This window comes from Tachyglossus aculeatus, chromosome X1, assembly GCF_015852505.1.
Source record: "Tachyglossus aculeatus isolate mTacAcu1 chromosome X1, mTacAcu1.pri, whole genome shotgun sequence".
NCBI classification, from domain to species: Eukaryota; Metazoa; Chordata; class Mammalia; order Monotremata; family Tachyglossidae; genus Tachyglossus; species Tachyglossus aculeatus.
The window spans coordinates 109456927-109473846 of NC_052101.1; the positions used below are offsets into that span (position 1 = coordinate 109456927).

The 16920-nt window shown below is 43.5% G+C and overlaps 1 protein-coding gene across 1 annotated transcript in view; it reads right to left on the reverse strand.

The window, feature by feature from the left end:
- The window catches only part of IARS1 (isoleucyl-tRNA synthetase 1), a 139077-nt gene that overhangs the window by 113200 nt on the left and 8957 nt on the right, over positions 1-16920 (reverse strand). The window contains exons 2-6 of the mRNA XM_038772223.1: positions 16263-16382; positions 13386-13542; positions 12337-12456; positions 11590-11672; positions 691-808 (exon numbers count right to left, since the gene is read on the reverse strand). Of these exons, the coding sequence (XP_038628151.1) occupies positions 691-808; positions 11590-11672; positions 12337-12456; positions 13386-13542; positions 16263-16381 (597 nt within the window). The 5' untranslated portion in view covers position 16382. The remainder of the gene's footprint in view (positions 1-690; positions 809-11589; positions 11673-12336; positions 12457-13385; positions 13543-16262; positions 16383-16920) is intronic.

Sequence of the window (16920 nt, forward strand, 5' to 3'; positions counted from 1 at the left end):
GGGAATATTTACTATATCTTACTCCATATCAAGCATAGCTAGATTAGTCATTCTTTCCACTAAAAAAAAATGTGTCTAATTACAATTGTGATTCGTGAGATTCTGTTTCCTTAGCCAAAAACCACATTAAAATAATCTTTGAGCACGGGTCATGTTTTCGAAGACCCTTATCATATGGATAACCTTGGAAGGTGCCAGTACCCCATAAAACACACTGGAAAAAGGAGTGCTTACTCAACTGAGATGAAGCAAAGCTACAATCATCATCATCATCAATCGTATTTATTGAGCGCTTACTATGTGCAGAGCACTGTACTAAGCGCTTGGGAAGTACAAATTGGCAACATATAGAGACTAGTCCCTACCCAACAGTGGGCTCACAGTCTAAAAGGGGGAGACAGAGAACAAAATCAAACATACTAACAAAATAAAATAAATAGAATAGATATGTACAAATAAATTACATAAATAGAGTAAAAAAATATGTACAATCAATTTACCAAGAGACCAGGACGAAATGGAAATGAAAAAGGCCAATGGTATAGAAAAGACACACCCTACACGCACTCTTCAAGCAGATCGGAATCTGCATGAACTTTGTGTATCATTATGTACACTGACACTACAACTGCCGGGAACATATTCAATATCTGATTCTAATATCAAGCAATCTTCCAATAACAGCCGTACCTTGTAGTTCTGATGAGACTCGAAGTTAGAGAGCGGAGTGCTACATGCAGTTGAGTAGGGCATAACTTTCACACCTCTGTAAACCAGACCTTTATCATACAGCTGCTTGAAAACCCACCTGAAAGACAAGCATTAGGTTAAAAATTAAAAAAAAACCCAAAAAACCAGAGATCCAACTGAATAAATTTCGGGGGGAATGATCTACTCATAAGCCTCACCCTACAGATATTTATGTTCATGAGTAAAGCACTGGCTTGGATATATAACGGTGGCTGGCCTCCAAGGAACACCAGAAGCACCAATTCAAACAGTGTTTTGTTTTGTTGTCTGTCTCCCCTTCTAGACTGTGAGCCCATTGTTGGGTAGGGACTTGTACTTCCCAAGCGCTTAGTACAGTGCTCTGCATACAGTAAGCGCTCAATAAACACGACTGAATGAATGAAAACTTTGGCCTTTCGCTCTTGGGCAGGTCTCTCTTTTTGACCTCTCCTGGGAGCTTCTCTAACTCTGCAACTTTATTCTTCTTTCCAGACCTCCATGGAGGGGAAAAAGTCCGCCCTGCTTGAATAAGCACTCAATAAATACGACTGAATGAATGGATGAGCTCGACAGTGGTGGTTCCCAACTAGCAAGCCATCAATGCCGGGGAAAAGGAATGGGGGGAAAATGGCAACCACTAAGTCAAAGTGACTAGTAGGCACTCAGCAAGTCAAACTCCAGTTACAGAAAACCAGGGGCCATGACAATTCGTGCCCAGGAAATGGCAGACTGTGGTAAGAAAACCATGAGGAAAGGTAGGTGGGAGAGAGCCTATCACAACCCAGCACTCTCATTTTTCTCCTCTAAAACCAATCTACTCATCGTACTTGGATCTCATTTATGTGACTGCCAACTCCTTGCCCAAATCCTCCCAATCACTGAAGCAACGGGCTCTGCCATTTGTCTACTGTGTGTTCTTGGGCAAATCCCTCTACTTCTCTGGGCCTCAGTTATCTCATCTGTCAAATGGGGATTAACACCCTGTTCTATTTAGGGTGAGCCCCATGAGAGACCGGGATTTGTCTAACTGGATTATCTTCGACCAACCCTAGCGTTTTAGACAGTGCATTTAGGAAGCACCTAACAAGTACCATAAAAAATAAAAGAGATGCAACTAAATCCCCATGAAACAGGGAAGGTTAGGTGCAAGTGTCTTTTATTCATCCTTTTAATCATGACTACTGAAGGAATGCAAACTACCATCATAACATCAGTGACACAACCACATAAAGAAAAAGGGCTACAAGCACTCGTTGGTTTGATGAAAACGTCACTTAAATTTATCCGCAAATTTTTCCCCTACAGGTAACGGTGGCAATTTCTCCACTTGGAAGAACAAAAATGAAGGGAGAACGGCTCGTTTTCATTCACAGAAAATCCAAAAACAGTTCTTTCCTACATAAAAACTCAGAACTAAAATGTTTAGTGGAATTCTTTTTATATTAAAATGGGGTTTTCTGTAGGGTATGCTATTAGGCTAATTAAACCTGCCTTAAATGGCTATGCCAAGCTATGCAATTATACTTCTGGCACTTTGACGCAGTACTGCCAATTCTGGATTAAGCACCAGGTTCTAAAAGTGATTTAGATTCATTCCATGAATAGTTCTGAACTTTCTTTATGGATATGCTACTTAAAGAGGATAAAAAAAAAAAGCACTTGAAGCTCATTTACTGAAAGTTACATTCTAAAATTTGTTTTAGACTGTGAGCCCAATGTTGGGTAGGGACTGTCGCTATATGTTGCCAATTTGTACTTCCCAAGCGCTTAGTACAGTGCTCTGCACATAGTAAGCACTCAATAAATATGATTGATTGATTGATTTTAGGTTACATATGCAATGTCCTTTGGCAGGACAGTTTAAGAGACGTTAAAATTCTTAAGGCATAATTTGAGATGAGATTTTACTCCACTGACTAATACTGCATAAAACAGTTTAAGTGAAGCATCTATGGAGGCTTAAATAATCCCTCTTGCGTTAAAAAAAAAAAACAATAAAACGACTTGGTATCAAGGTTGGCAAGGTAAGCCATTAGGGTTGGAATGTCTCTATATGTTGCCAACTTGTAGTTCCCAAGCGCTTAGTACAGTGCTCTGCACACAGTAAGCGCTCAATAAATACGATTGATTGATTGATTTTTAAAATGAACAAACAGCTCCCTCTTGTGGAAGAGGTGCCCAATTTCAAGCTCAGAATGTTTTCTTGAAAAAAAAAACCAAACCATCCTTCCAACGTATCTGCTATGTAAGTTATTGCCGTTTTATTTCAGCAAAGCAACAGAAATGCAGACCTTTAAGATGTCACCCAATGATCCACTTCTCCCAAATAAATACACTGCAATTCACTGCTGAAAATTAAGTGGGATCCTGCGTATGCCATTTCCAAAGTCAAACCAAGTAAAAGTACATCATCATCATCATCATCATCAATCGTATTTATTGAGCGCTTACTATGTGCAGAGCACTGTACTAAGCGCTTGGTAAGTACAAATTGGCAACATATAAAGACATCATCAATCATATTTATTGAGCGCTTACTGTGTGCAGAGCACTGTACTAAGCACTTGGGAAGTACAAGTTGGCAACATATCATCAATCGTATTTATTGAGCACTTACTGTGTGCAGAGCACTGTACTAAGCGCTTGGGAACTACAAGTTGGCAACATCTAGAGACAGTCCCTACCCAACAGTGGGCTCACAGTCTAAAAGGGGGAGACAGTACGTCCATTAGACAAGAAAATCAGTAAACAGCGGGACCGCTGTACACAAGGGCAAATTGTCGGTTACTCTACATCTGAAACTCACCCTAAACCATAAGAATATACAAAGACTCAGCACATAATGGCTAGCTCTGGAATAATAATAATGATGATGGTATTTGTTAAGTAATAATAATAATAATAATTTTGGTATTTGTTAAGCGCTTACTACGTGCAAAGCACTGTTCTAAGCGCTGGGGAGGATACAAGGTGAACAGGTGAACCTGTATATATGTTTGTACATATTTATCACTCTATTTATTTATTTATTTTACTTGTACATATCTATTCTATTTATTTTATTTTGTTAGTATGTTTGGTTTTGTTCTCTGTCTCCCCCTTTTAGACTGTGAGCCCACTATTGGGTAGGGACTGTCTCTATATGTTGCCAAATTGTACTTCCCAAGCGCTTAGTACAGTGCTCTGCACACAGTAAGCGCTCAATAAATACGATTGATGATGATGATGTCGAGCTCACAATCTTAATCCCCATTTTACAGATGAGGTAACAGGCACAGAGAAGTTAAGTGACTTGCCCAAAGTCACACAGCTGACAAGCGGCAGAGCAGGGATTTGAACCCATGACCTCTGACTCCCAAGCCCGTGCTCTTTCCACTGCGCCACGCTGCTTCTCTCTGTGCCAAACACTGTACTGAGTGCTGGGGTAGATAGAGCTAATCAGGTTGTTCCACATGGGGCTCACAGTCTTCATCCCCATTTTACAGATGAGGGAACTGAGGCACAGAGAAGTGAAGTGACTTGCCCAAAGTCACACAACTGACAAGTGGTAAAGGCGGGATTAGAACCCACAACCCCTGACTCCCAAGCCCAGGCTCTTTCCACTAAGCCACGCGGCTTCTCTAGAGGACTTCCAAATCGGTTGGCAATTGTCTACATTATCTGAAGAGAATCTGGTAATGGGGTGAGGATGTAGAACCATATATATATATATATTTTTGTACATATTTATTACTCTATTTATTTATTTATTTTACTTGTACATATCTATTCTATTTATTTTATTTTGTTAGTATGTTTGGTTTTGTTCTCTGTCTCCCCCTTTTAGACTGTGAGCCCACTGTTGGGTAGGGACCGTCTCTATATGTTGCCAATTTGTACTTCCCAAGCGCCTAGTACAGTGCTCTGCACATAGTAAGCGCTCAATAAATACGATTGATGATGAATTCATCTGGGCAGCAACTGGGGACTCCAAAGCTAATCGAAGCAACGTGACTCAGTGGAAAGAGCACAGGCTTGGGAGTCAGAAGTCATGGGTTCTAATCCTGGCTCTGCCGCTTATCAGCTGTGTGACTGGGCAAGTCAACTTCTCTGTGCCTCAGCTACCTCATCTGTAGAATGGGGATTGAGATTGTGAGCCCCAAGTGGGACAACCTGATCACCTTGTATTCCCCCAGCGCTTAGAACAGTAGTTTGCACATAGTATGTGCTTAACAAATACCATCATTATTATCATTATTATTATTATCAAGAGACTTGCAAGGGAACACAGTCACACAGGAAATAAACCCTACCTGCCTGAGCTGAGGGCTTTCTGCTGACATTAAAAACTGCAATAAAATGGCTATTGAAAATAATGACGTGAGTTCAATCGATCAATGGCATTTACTGTGGGCAGAGCACTGAACTGAGCACTTGGGAGAGTACAATATAACCATATTGGCAAGTTTACAATCTGGTTGGGGGGGGGGTTGACAGACATTAAAATGAAATAATTAATTATGAATCTGTACATAAGTGCTGTGGGGCTGATGGGGTGAATATCAAATGCTCAAAGGGTATAATAATAACAATAATAATAATGGCATTTGTTAATAATAATAACGATAATGGCATTTATTAAGTGCTTACTATGTGCCGAGCACTGTTCTAAGCGCTGGGGGGGATACAAGGTAATCAGGTTGTCCCATGTGGGGCTCAGTCTTCACCCCCATTTTACAGATGAGGGAACTGAGGCACAGAGAAGTGAAGTGCCTGGCCCAAGGTCACACAACAGACAAGTGGTAGGGGCGGGATTCAAACCCATGACCTCTGACTCCCAAGCCCGGGCTCTTTCCTCTAAGTTACACTGCTTGTGGCGTTGTCAGTTGTGGTATTTGTAAAGCACTTACTACATACCAGGAACTCTATTAAGCGCTGGGGGATACAAGCAAATTGGGTGGGATACAGTCCCTATCCTACATCGGATTCACAGTCTAAATTCCCATGAGGTAAACAATCAATCAATCAATCGTATTTATTGAGCACTTACTGTGTGCAGAGCTCAGAGAAATGAAGTGACTTGACTAAGGTCACACAGCGGTCAAGTGATGGCGCCAGGATTAGAACCCATATCCTTCTGACTTCCAGGGTTGTGCTCTACCCACTTCGCTATGCTGCTTCTCAAAGGCAAGTCACTTCACTTCTCTGTGCCTCAGTTACCTCATCTATAAAATGGAGATTAAGACTATAGCTCCATATGGAACTGAAACTGTCCAACCTGATTTGCTTGTACATATTTATTACTCTATTTATTTATTTTACTTGTACCTATCTATTCTATTTATTTTATTTTGTTAGTATGGTTGGTTTTGTTCTGTCTCCCCCTTCTAGACTGTGAGCCCACTGTTGGGTAGGGACTGTCTCTATATGTTGCCAGCTTGTACTCCCCAAGCGCTTAGTACAGTGCTCTGCACAGAGTTAGCGCTCAATAAATACAATTGATTGATTGATTGTATTAACCCCAGTGCTTAGTGTTGCTGAACTGCGCTTTATTGCCGTTCTGCACTTTACTGTCTTTACGCTGTATTGTACTTTCCAAGCGCTTAGTACAGTGCTCTGCACACAGTAAGTGCTCAATAAATAAGACTGAATGAATAAATACAGCGCCTGGTCTTGGGAGTCACTCCACCACTCCTCCGCTGCGTGACCCTGGGCAAGCCACTTCACTCTCTGTGCCTCAGTTCCCTCATCTGTAAAATGGGGATGAAGACTGTGAGCCCCACGGGGGACAGCCTGATTACCTTGTATCCCCCCAGTGCTTAGCAAATAGTAAGCGTTTAACAAATGCCATCATTATTATTATTCAAGCACTTATCCTAACCCGAGAAGCAGCGTGGCTCAGTGGAAAGAGCACGGGCTTTGGAGTCAGAGGTCATGGGTTCGAATCCCGACTCTGCCACACGGCTGCTGTGTGACCTTGGGCAAGTCACTTAACTTCTCTGAGCCTCAGCTACCTCATCTGTAAAATGGGGATTAAGACTGTGAACCCCACGTGGGACAACTTGATCACCTTGTATCCCCCCCCAGCGCTTAGAACAGTGCTCTGAACATAGTAAGCGCTTAACAAATGTCACCATTATTATTATTATTATTATTACTGTATCAGTCTTCTTGCTGATCTCCTTGCCTCCTATCTCTCCTCACTCCAGTCCATTCTTTGCTCCGCTGCCTGGATGATTTTTTCTCCAAAACAGTTCAGTCCACATTTTAACTTCTAGTGGTGGTTCATCCGCCTCGCGAAAAGAAACTCCTTATCACTGGCTTTACCCTCTAGACTCACTGTGAGTAAGAAACACATCTACCGACTGTCGTACTGTCAGTCAGTACAGTGATCTGCACACAGTAAGCGCTCAATAAATCATCATCATCATCAATCGTATTTATTGAGCGCTTACTATGTGCAGAGCACTGGACTAAGCGCTTGGGAAGTACAAGTTGGCAACACATAGAGACAGTCCCTACCCAACAGTGGGCTCACAGTCTAAAAGGGGGAGACAGAGAACAAAACCAAACATACTAACAAAATAAAATAAATAGAATAGATATGTACAAGTAAAATAGAGTAATAAATATGTACAAACATATATACATATATACAGGTGGTAATAAATACCACCGATGCTGATGATGGACTTTTAATAACACACTGAATCACCTTGCCCCCTCCTATCTCACCTCGCCGATTTCCTTCTACAACCCAGCACTCTCCCTTAACCCCTCTAACACCAACATACTTTCTGCAGCTCAATCTCGTCACTGACCCCTCGCCCATGCCCTGGCTGGGAATTCTCTCTCCCTTCATCATCATCAATCGTATTTATTGAGCGCTTACTATGAGCAGAGCACTGGACTAAGCGCTTGGGAAGTACAAATTGGCAACATATAGAGACAGTCCCTACCCAACATTGGGCTCACAGTCTAAAAATAATCTTCTTCCTCGACTACGCCCTCATTACCCACACCCTCTCCCTTCTTTATGGCCCGTGCACCTGGATTTCACCCCACCCTCAACGCTTATGTACCTATCCATTATTTATTTTAATATCAGTCTCCCCTCTAGACTGTAAGCTTTTTTTAAAAATGCTGTGAAGAGCTTAATATGGGTCAATCACTGGTCTCTGTGCAGGTGTAGATGCAAGTTCATTAAGCCAGATACAATTCCTGTCCCACATGGGGCTCCTCGTTGAAGTAGGAGGGAGATCAGCTATTTAATCCCCATTTTAGTTGCGGAAACTAAGGCTCAGAGAAGTGAAGTGAGCTACCCAAGGTCCCACAGCAGGAAAATGGCAGAGCTGGGATTTCAACTAGGTCCTTTTCTCCCAGGCCCCGGCTCTTTCCACTGGGCCATGCTACTTCTGCTCTTTATAGGCAGGGAATGTGTCCACCAACTCTACTATATTGTACTCTCCCAATTACTTAATACACTGCTCCGCACACAGAAGGAGGTCAATAAATGCAATCTGACTAATACGCTGATTAGAGCTGTCCTCAGAAAATGTCAAGCTTGAAATTGGACAGTTTTCCACAAAGGGAGCTATTTTGTAAACTCGCCCTCTAGACTCTAAACTCCTTGTGGGCAGGGCACATGTCTACCAACTCGGTTATACTGTAATAATAATAATAATAATTGTGGTATTTGTTAAGCGCTTACTATATGCCAGGCACTGTACTAAGCGCTGGGGGGGAATGGAAGCAAATCGGGTTGGACACAGTCCCTGTTCCACATCAGGCTCAGTCTTAATCCCCGCTTTACAGATGAGATAACAGACACAGAGAAATGAAGTGACTTGCCTAATGTCACAGAGCAGACAAGCGGAGGAGCAGGGATTCGAACCCATGACCTTCCGACTCCCAGGCCGGTGCTCTATCTACTAGGCCATGCTGCTTCTCTACTGAGAAGCTCAATGGAAAAGAGCCCGGGCATTGGAGTCAGAGGTCATGGGTTCAAATCCCGGCTCTGCCAATTGTCAGCTGGGTGACTTTGGGCAAGTCGCTTAACTCCTCTGTGCCTCAGTTCCCTCATCTGTAAAATGGGGATGGAGACTGTGAGCCCCACGTGGGACAACCTGATTACCTTGTAACCTCCCCAGCGCTTAGAACAGTGCTTTGCACATCATCATCATCAATCGTATTTATTGAGCGCTTACTATGTGCAGAGCACTGTACTAAGCGCTTGGGAAGTACAAATTGGCAACATACAGAGACAGTCCCTACCCAACAGTGGGCTCACAGTCTAAAAGGGGGAGACAGAGAACAAAACCAAACATACTAACAAAATAAAATAGAATAGATATGTACAAATAAAATAAATAAATAAATAGAGTAAAAAATATGTACAAACATATATACATATATACAGGTGCTGTGGGGAAGGGAAGGAGGTAAGATAGTAAGCGCTTAATAAATGCCATCATTATTATTTATTGAGTGCTTACTGTGTGCAGAGCACTGTACTAAGCGCTTGGGAAGTACAGGTTGGCAACATATAGAGACGGTCCCTACCCAGCAGTGGGCTCACAGTCTAAAAAGCGCTTAGTCTCCCAAGCGGTTAGTATAGTGGTCTGCATACAGTAAGCACTTAATAAATACAACTGATTGATTGATTCAAATGAGTTTTAAAGCCAGGTCTGATGTAGGCATATCGAACTCACGGCTCAGAGGCTACATGTAGCCCACGGGTGGCGGGGAGGGAGGGTGTCTATAGCCCTCAGGGCCGCTGGCTGCAACAGATAAGCAGGAGGAGACTCAGCAAGGGCATCATTTCCCCCCAACCCTGCCAGCGCGCTGGTGCCCTGCTCCTGCACGGGGGTGGTGGTTGCTACTCTCCGTGGCTCTGGGACTCTGGAGCTAGTTGACACGTAGCACCGTGGCTCAGCGGAAACAGCACGGGCTTTGGAGTCAAGAGGTCACGGGTTCCAATCCCGCCTCCGCCACTTGCCAGCTGTGTGACTTTGGGCAAGTCAATTAACTTCTCTGTGCCTCAGCTCCCTCATCTGTAAACTGGGGATTAAGACTGTGAGCCCCCCGTGGGACAACCTGATCACCTGGTAACCTCCCCTGCGCTTAGAACAGTGCTTTGCACATAGTAAGCGCTTAATAAATGCTATTATTATTATTATCATCATCAATCGTATTTATTGAGCGCTGTGTGCAGAGCACTGTACTAAGCGCTTGGGAAGTACAAGTTGGCAACATATAGAGACAGTCCCTACCCAACAGTGGGCTCACAGTCTAAAATTATAAGCCTGGGAGAGCAGCAGCAGTCGGGCAATTCGTAGTATTCACTGAACACCTACTGTGTGCCAAGCCTGGCACTAAGCACTGGAGACACTGCAACGGAATTTAAAAGACACAATCCCAGGGAGGCAGGTACAAATTAATTTACAGAGAAGAGGTAAAAGTCCAAAATGGGTGCTTGGATGAGGGAATGCTTAAGTAGTGGGATATGGAAGTTGATCCAGAGAAGTAGCGTGGCTCAGTGGAAAGAGCCCGGGCTGGGGAGCCAGAGGTCATGGGTTCTAATCTCAGCTCTGCTACTTATCAGCTGTGTGACCCCGGGCAAGTCACTTCACTTCTCTGGGCCTCAGTTCCCTCACCTGTAAAATGGGGATGAAGACTGTGAGCCCCATGTGGGATAACCTGATTACCTTGTATCTACCCCAGTGCTTAGAACAGTGCTTGGCACTTAGTAAGTGCTTAACAAATACCAGGTGGGCGTGAATGCGTAAGTGCACAGCTGGCACCAAGGTTTTGAGGTGGAGGTTGGGGTCAGGGGGTGGGGGGAGCTGGTAAAGATATGACCTAGGGAGAGAGAAGGGCTGTGAAGAGGGAAAGAGGGCCTGGTGGACTTCTAGACTGTGAGCCCACTGTTGGGTAGGGACCGTCTCTATATGTTGCCAACTTGTACTTCCCAAGCGCTTAGTACAGTGCTCTGCACACAGTAAGCGCTCAATAAATACGATTGATTGATTGATTTCAAGGGGGTGGAAGTTCCCAGCAGAAGTAGCCCCACCAGTCTTAGAGAAACCCCCCCCAAAACCCACCCAAACCAACATCGGTGTGTTGGAGTAGTGGAGGGAGGGGCAGAGACAGTAGATGCAGACACACACCGATATTGGCATGTGTCTACCGACTCTGTTCCTCGCCCCACTACTCCAATCTTGGCCCACTGTTCTCATCAAAGGCCTGCCTGTAACGCTGAACCGCATACAGCAAGTTAACTTAGAAAGTTAAGGCACGCGTGAGACTGACGAGCCTGAGAACTATGGAGCCCTGCAGGACTGTGGCTTATATAAGCTCTGTCAGGTTAAGGGTAAATAGATCCACTCCTTATACGCTCTCATTCCCCCAGCCCCTCATACCAAGCCTATCAGTTATTTGTTCTCGGGGCCAAAGGAGGAACCCCGAAAGCACAAAGCCAGATGTTCTAAAGTGTCCTGTCGTCCCCCATTCCACCCACCCAACTTCACCGGAGACCGGACAGAAAGAAAGCCCAAAAAGTCTCTGCCAACGCCTTGAGGGTAAGGACTCTGACCTCTATCATTATCTCCCAAGCATTTAGGAGAATGTTCTGAACCCAGTAGATTGTGTGAGCCCTGTGTGGGACAGAGATAACTGTAGCCAACCTGATGACCTCGTACAGTGCTTTGGCACATAGTAAGCAAATACCAAAAGAAAAAGAAATACTTTTGACGGGCGCATTCACTTTCAATACCTCAAAATAAATCTCAAGCGGTAGCATTTAAATTGGACTGTGCTTCCGGTAATATCCCTTGTCTGGGACCTATCAAAATACCATAAGTATTTCAAGGAATAACTTACCATACAGACTCCATGAACTGTGGATACAGAGTTTTATAGTCATTGTCAAAGTCAATCCAGCGGCCAAGTCTGGTAACAGTGGCCTAAAAAATATGAAATGTTAAGTACTGGTGAACAACAGGATAGGTCACGGACAGCTATGTAAATTCCTTTAATTCTACCATCATCAGTTACTGAAGGACATAAAAAACCAGATGAACTGATAATCGCACACTGGTTATCCCCCTCTTTGCAGAGTATTCTGTGAAGAAGCTAGAAACTAGGTCTTTTCCTACATCCAAAGGCAAGCAATATTTTAATTTTTCCTCAGTGGCAAACAATATTTCATGTCTCATATCCATCATCATAGTCGAGTTCATTCCGGCAAGACTTCTAAATCACCATGAAGAACAAGGATGTACCCTTACACGGTACCGTGGGTCAGCTAAAAGCTCCACCTTCTGACTGGAAGGACAGAGGGAATCTTGAAGAGATGGTTCCAGTACCAGGGTTCAAACAAAGGTCTATGGAAATTAGTACCAAAGTCAAAAGCATGATGCTCCTGAACCCCCGAGAATCTGCCTTAACAGTCACACTTACATATGACAAACTTAAACAAATTCCAGAAATAAATGAGTTCTAAGAGCAGGTCTCAATTACAGGTAGCTATAAAGTCCTCGGTCCACACTTGCTTTATCACGACCTCGCCTGAATGGAATTTCCCCATTCAAAACTAAACGCTGGACTAGAAATCGTGCTGCAACATACCTTCCATTCAGTAGAATATCTCATCACGATTGCCCTACATTGATTGTTATATTCGACAATCCCCATTTTGGCCACATCTTCCGGTCCTTTGATTCCAAGAGTCTTGTCTATTTCATACTCCTGAAAAATGAATTAATACTGAGCGACGTACATGTACACACACACACGCAAACCAACTGCGTGATTATATATGTATTTGGTGGGGAGGTAAACCATACTGATCACAACAATACCACCTAGGCTTCCTGCTCTATTTGGGTGGGAAGAAGGCAGAGAACATCATATGCTCCTACTACTTGGAATATTGGGAAACTTGTGGCCACTTTGTCTGTTGGACTCTGCACCAGCCTGTCAGAGTGGCTAAAAACTGTTTTTTAACCCACATTTTAGTGTAGCTCCCTCCCATTGTTTTAATTGTTATCCTTGTGTATATTCTGTGGGGTTTTTCAAATAATTTCAAAATTCCCCTTTGTGTTTATCACCAGCCCCCTACTCCCCTTTATTTAGTGGAAAGAGCACGGCCTTGGCCTTGGGAGTCACTCCGCCACTCGTCTGCTGCTTGACCCTGGGCAAGCCACTTCACTTCTCTGGGCCTCAGTTACCTCATCTGTAAAATGGGGATGAAGACTGTGAGCCCCACGTGAGACAACCTGATTACCTTGTATCGACCCCAGCGCTTAGATAACAAATACCATCATTATTACCAGTGCTTAGAACAGTGCTTGGCACATAGTAAGCGCTTAACAAATACCATCATTATTACCAGCGCCTAGAACAGTGCTTCACACATACTAAGCGCTTAACAAATACAATCATTATTATTTAGACTGAGTACTCCGTGGGCCAAGGCCCATATCTGAATTAGCATCCTTGTACTTTTTCCCAGGCCTTAATACAGTGACTGCACACAAAAGCTCAATAAACACTATTGAATATACCAAGGATTATACTAATGCTTGGTACAAGTGGCATTCTGGAACCTGCCTCTCCTTCCCACCCCAACCTACTCCCTCCTTAAAAAGCCAAGATGATCTCAGACTCAAACATACCACTGGTAAACCATGACAATCCCATCCAAATCTTCTGTCAACATGAAATCCACTCTGGTGAGCATATCTGGTAACTATGTCTTTAATTGTCCCGGCAAGTATATGGCCGTAATGAGGAAGTCCAGTAGCAAATGGAGGTCCATCATAGAAAGTAAATCTGTCAGACAAAAGAAAGTAGAAATACACTATTCTCACAAAGTCAGTCCAGTCTCAACTGTAAATTTAAGCTGATTTATGCAACTCTTAGCTCCTTCCCCATGGGCATCAGCAGCAATATTCACTCATTCACCAGTTATTTCCTGAGCCCCCCTGCCCAAAGTACTGTACTAAACTAGGCCCTAGAGGAAGTACAATAAAAGGAGACACACTCCTTCCCTTCAAGGAGCTTGTAAATAGAATGACGGGAGGCAAACAGACATATAACGGTTGGAACAGCAAGAAAAACAAATTCATTCATTCAATCGTATTTATTAAGTGCTCACTATGTGCAGAGCCCTGTACTAAGTGCTTGGAAAGTACAAATCAGCAACAAAGAGAGACAATCCCTGCCCCCAACGGGCTCACAGTCTAGAAGAGGGGAGACAGACATCAAAATAAACAGGCACCAGCAGCAACAATATAAATAAATAGAATTAGAGATATATACACATCAAAACACATAAACAGGCATTAATATAAACAAATAGAATTATAGATATGTACAAATATACATAAGTGTTGTGGGGCGGGGGGGTAGAGCAGAGGGAATGAGTTGGTATGACGGGGAGAGGAGGAGGAGCAGAGGAAAAGGGGGGCTCAGTCTGGGAGCTTTCAGTAGGGCTTTGAAGGTGTGTGTGTGTGTGTGGGGGGGGGGGTGTTAGTTTGGCAAACCAGGCCAGGGGTAGAAGGCGGGACATGCGAGAACGAGGTAGAGTGAGAAGGTTAGCAGCAGAGGAGCAGAGTGTGCAGGCTGGGCTTGTAGGAGAGAAGGGAGGTGAGGTAGGAAGGGGCAAGGCGATGGAGAGCTTTGAAGCCAACAGTGAGGAGGTTGATAGGCAACCACTGGAGATTTTTGAACAGGGGGGTGACATGCCCTGAACGTTTCTGTAGACCCTGAACGTTTCTGTAGAAAGATAATCCGGGCAGCAGAGTGAAGTACAGACTGAAGCGGGGAGAGACAACTGGTAATGGCAAAAGTGCAGAAAACTTGGACAATCACACAAGTCTTAAGGTAGTATGAAAGACCTGTATGAAGTATGAAATTCTCTTCAGTTTTACTCTATTCAAACCAACAGCCAAGAAACTAGACGACCCTTCAAGAAGCCAGTGTGCCAACAGAATAGGCCGTGCCCTCAAAACCCTGAAATGACTATTGCCTTCTGCACCCAAATTTCCAGGGATGAGCCGCCTCCTCCCCTCCTATTCTCACTCTAACCAAACTGATTCTCTTCGCTCCAACCGGACAAAAATCTCTGCCAGCTTTTGAATTTTGCCTTCTCTTGCTTCGGAGCCATCGCCTTTGCTTTTCACTTTGCCTGGGACAACCCTCCCCGCATCCTCTCTACCAGAACACTCCCTTCCCCTCTTCCAAATCTTTGCTCAAGGATCAGCTTCCTCTAATCTAAGCTCACCTGGCTCCAGTCACCTCAAACAATGTGTGCTTTTCATCCCATTCCATCATTGACTGAACCTACTTCCTCACATTTACCACTTGTATGTATATTCTTTACTGCTGCAATTGGCTAATTGTTTATTTTAATGCTGGTCCCTCAAATTTATTTATTTTTTTAGGGTTTGTTCCCTCTCCCTGCTGGAGCATAAGCTCTTTGAGGACACACACCCACATACCCTATACTTACAAGGGGCCTGGAAGTCAGAAGGACCTGGGTTCTAATTCTGACTCCACCATTTGTCTGCTGTGTGATGTTGGGCAAGTCACTTCATTGCTCTGTGCCAGTTACCTCATCTGTACAATGAGGATTAAGACTGTCCCATGCGGAACATGGACTGTGCCCAACCTGATTAACTTCTATCTAGCCCAGTGCTTAATACAGTGCTTAGCACATAGTAAGCATTTTTTTTATAAAGAATATCCCAATGCCTGTTATGGTGTTTTGTTCAGCTGTCATTTGAGGGATGCTGATTTGACCTTTCATATAGTCTAGAATTGGGTGCTCATGGGGTCTGTGCTTCATTTTCACCAAAATCCAAGCATCCTCACACATACTCATGCCTTGTTTTTCTAGCAGAAGAGTGTGAAAAAAAGTAATTTTCACTATCACTGGATGCTAGGCATGGTTTATGTACCTCAGTGGGAACCAGATAGAGGAAGAAAATCAAATTTGGAAAAAAAAAAAAGAGAAGGCAAAATAAGTTGAAGCCAGGTGAAAAAAGTTTCATTAGTGGACAACAAGTTTAAAATTGTATTAAATAACCTCATCCTGTACAGTGACATGACAAAGAAATTTTGAATGACCTTTCCCCTCTTTACTTCACCACGAACATGAACAAGTTATGGGAGAAGTTCTATAGCTCTCTGGATGAAACTGGATCCCTTCTCCGTCACCCCTTCTGCTTCAAAAGCGACCCATTTTAAGGAAGCATTGGAAAAAAATCAGGGGACCCGAAATACAACAAAATCGAATTAAAATTCACTAAAAAGGAACAGTTGAAGAGAACCATTTCAGCACAACCAAGATCAGATAGAACTCCAAGAAGGGAGTTCTTGGAGAACTCCAACAACAGTACTAAAGGCAGTAAAGAGGTCAAGGAGGATTAGGACAGGCCAGAACCTGTTGGGTTTGGCTAGGAAAAGGGTACTGGCGATTCTGGAGAGGGCATTCTGAGTGGAGTTCCCGGAAGCCCAAGTAGCGGGCCGAGAAAGTGAAATGCACTTACCTGGGTTTATTTTTTGACTGCTTTAGGCATTCCTGAAAACAATTAAACTTTGTCCAGAACTGCAGGGTTTTTTCTTCTTCACCAGGAAAACTGATGGTTTCTGCCACTTGCTGAACCATTCTGTCAATAAACAGGAACAGTAATTATTGAGCACCCACTGGGTGCAATGCACTATATTAAGAGATTTGTTCCTCACCCACAAGGAGCTTACATCCTAACAGGGGTGGGGGAGAGAGACACACATTAAAATCTTTTCAAATAGAAGAATCACTGACTGAATAACTGATTATACAACATACACAAGGAAAGAGGGAGGGCAAGAATACATACTTAAGTGCTACAGGTGGCTGCCAGTCTGAAACAATTTAGGAGATGGGAATTTTCCTCTCCTCCTCCCCATCCCTCCCGCCCTACCTCCTTCCCCTCCCCACAGCACTTGCATATATTTGTACAGATTTATTACTCTATTTTACTTGTATATATTTACTATTCTATTTATTTTGTTAATGATGTGCATATAGCTATAATTCTATTTGTTCTGACGATTTTGACACCTGTCTACATGTTTTGCTTTGTTGTCCATCTCCCCCTTCTAGACTGTGAGTCCATTGTTGGGTAGGGACCGTCTCTATATGTTGCCGACTTGTACTTCCCAAGC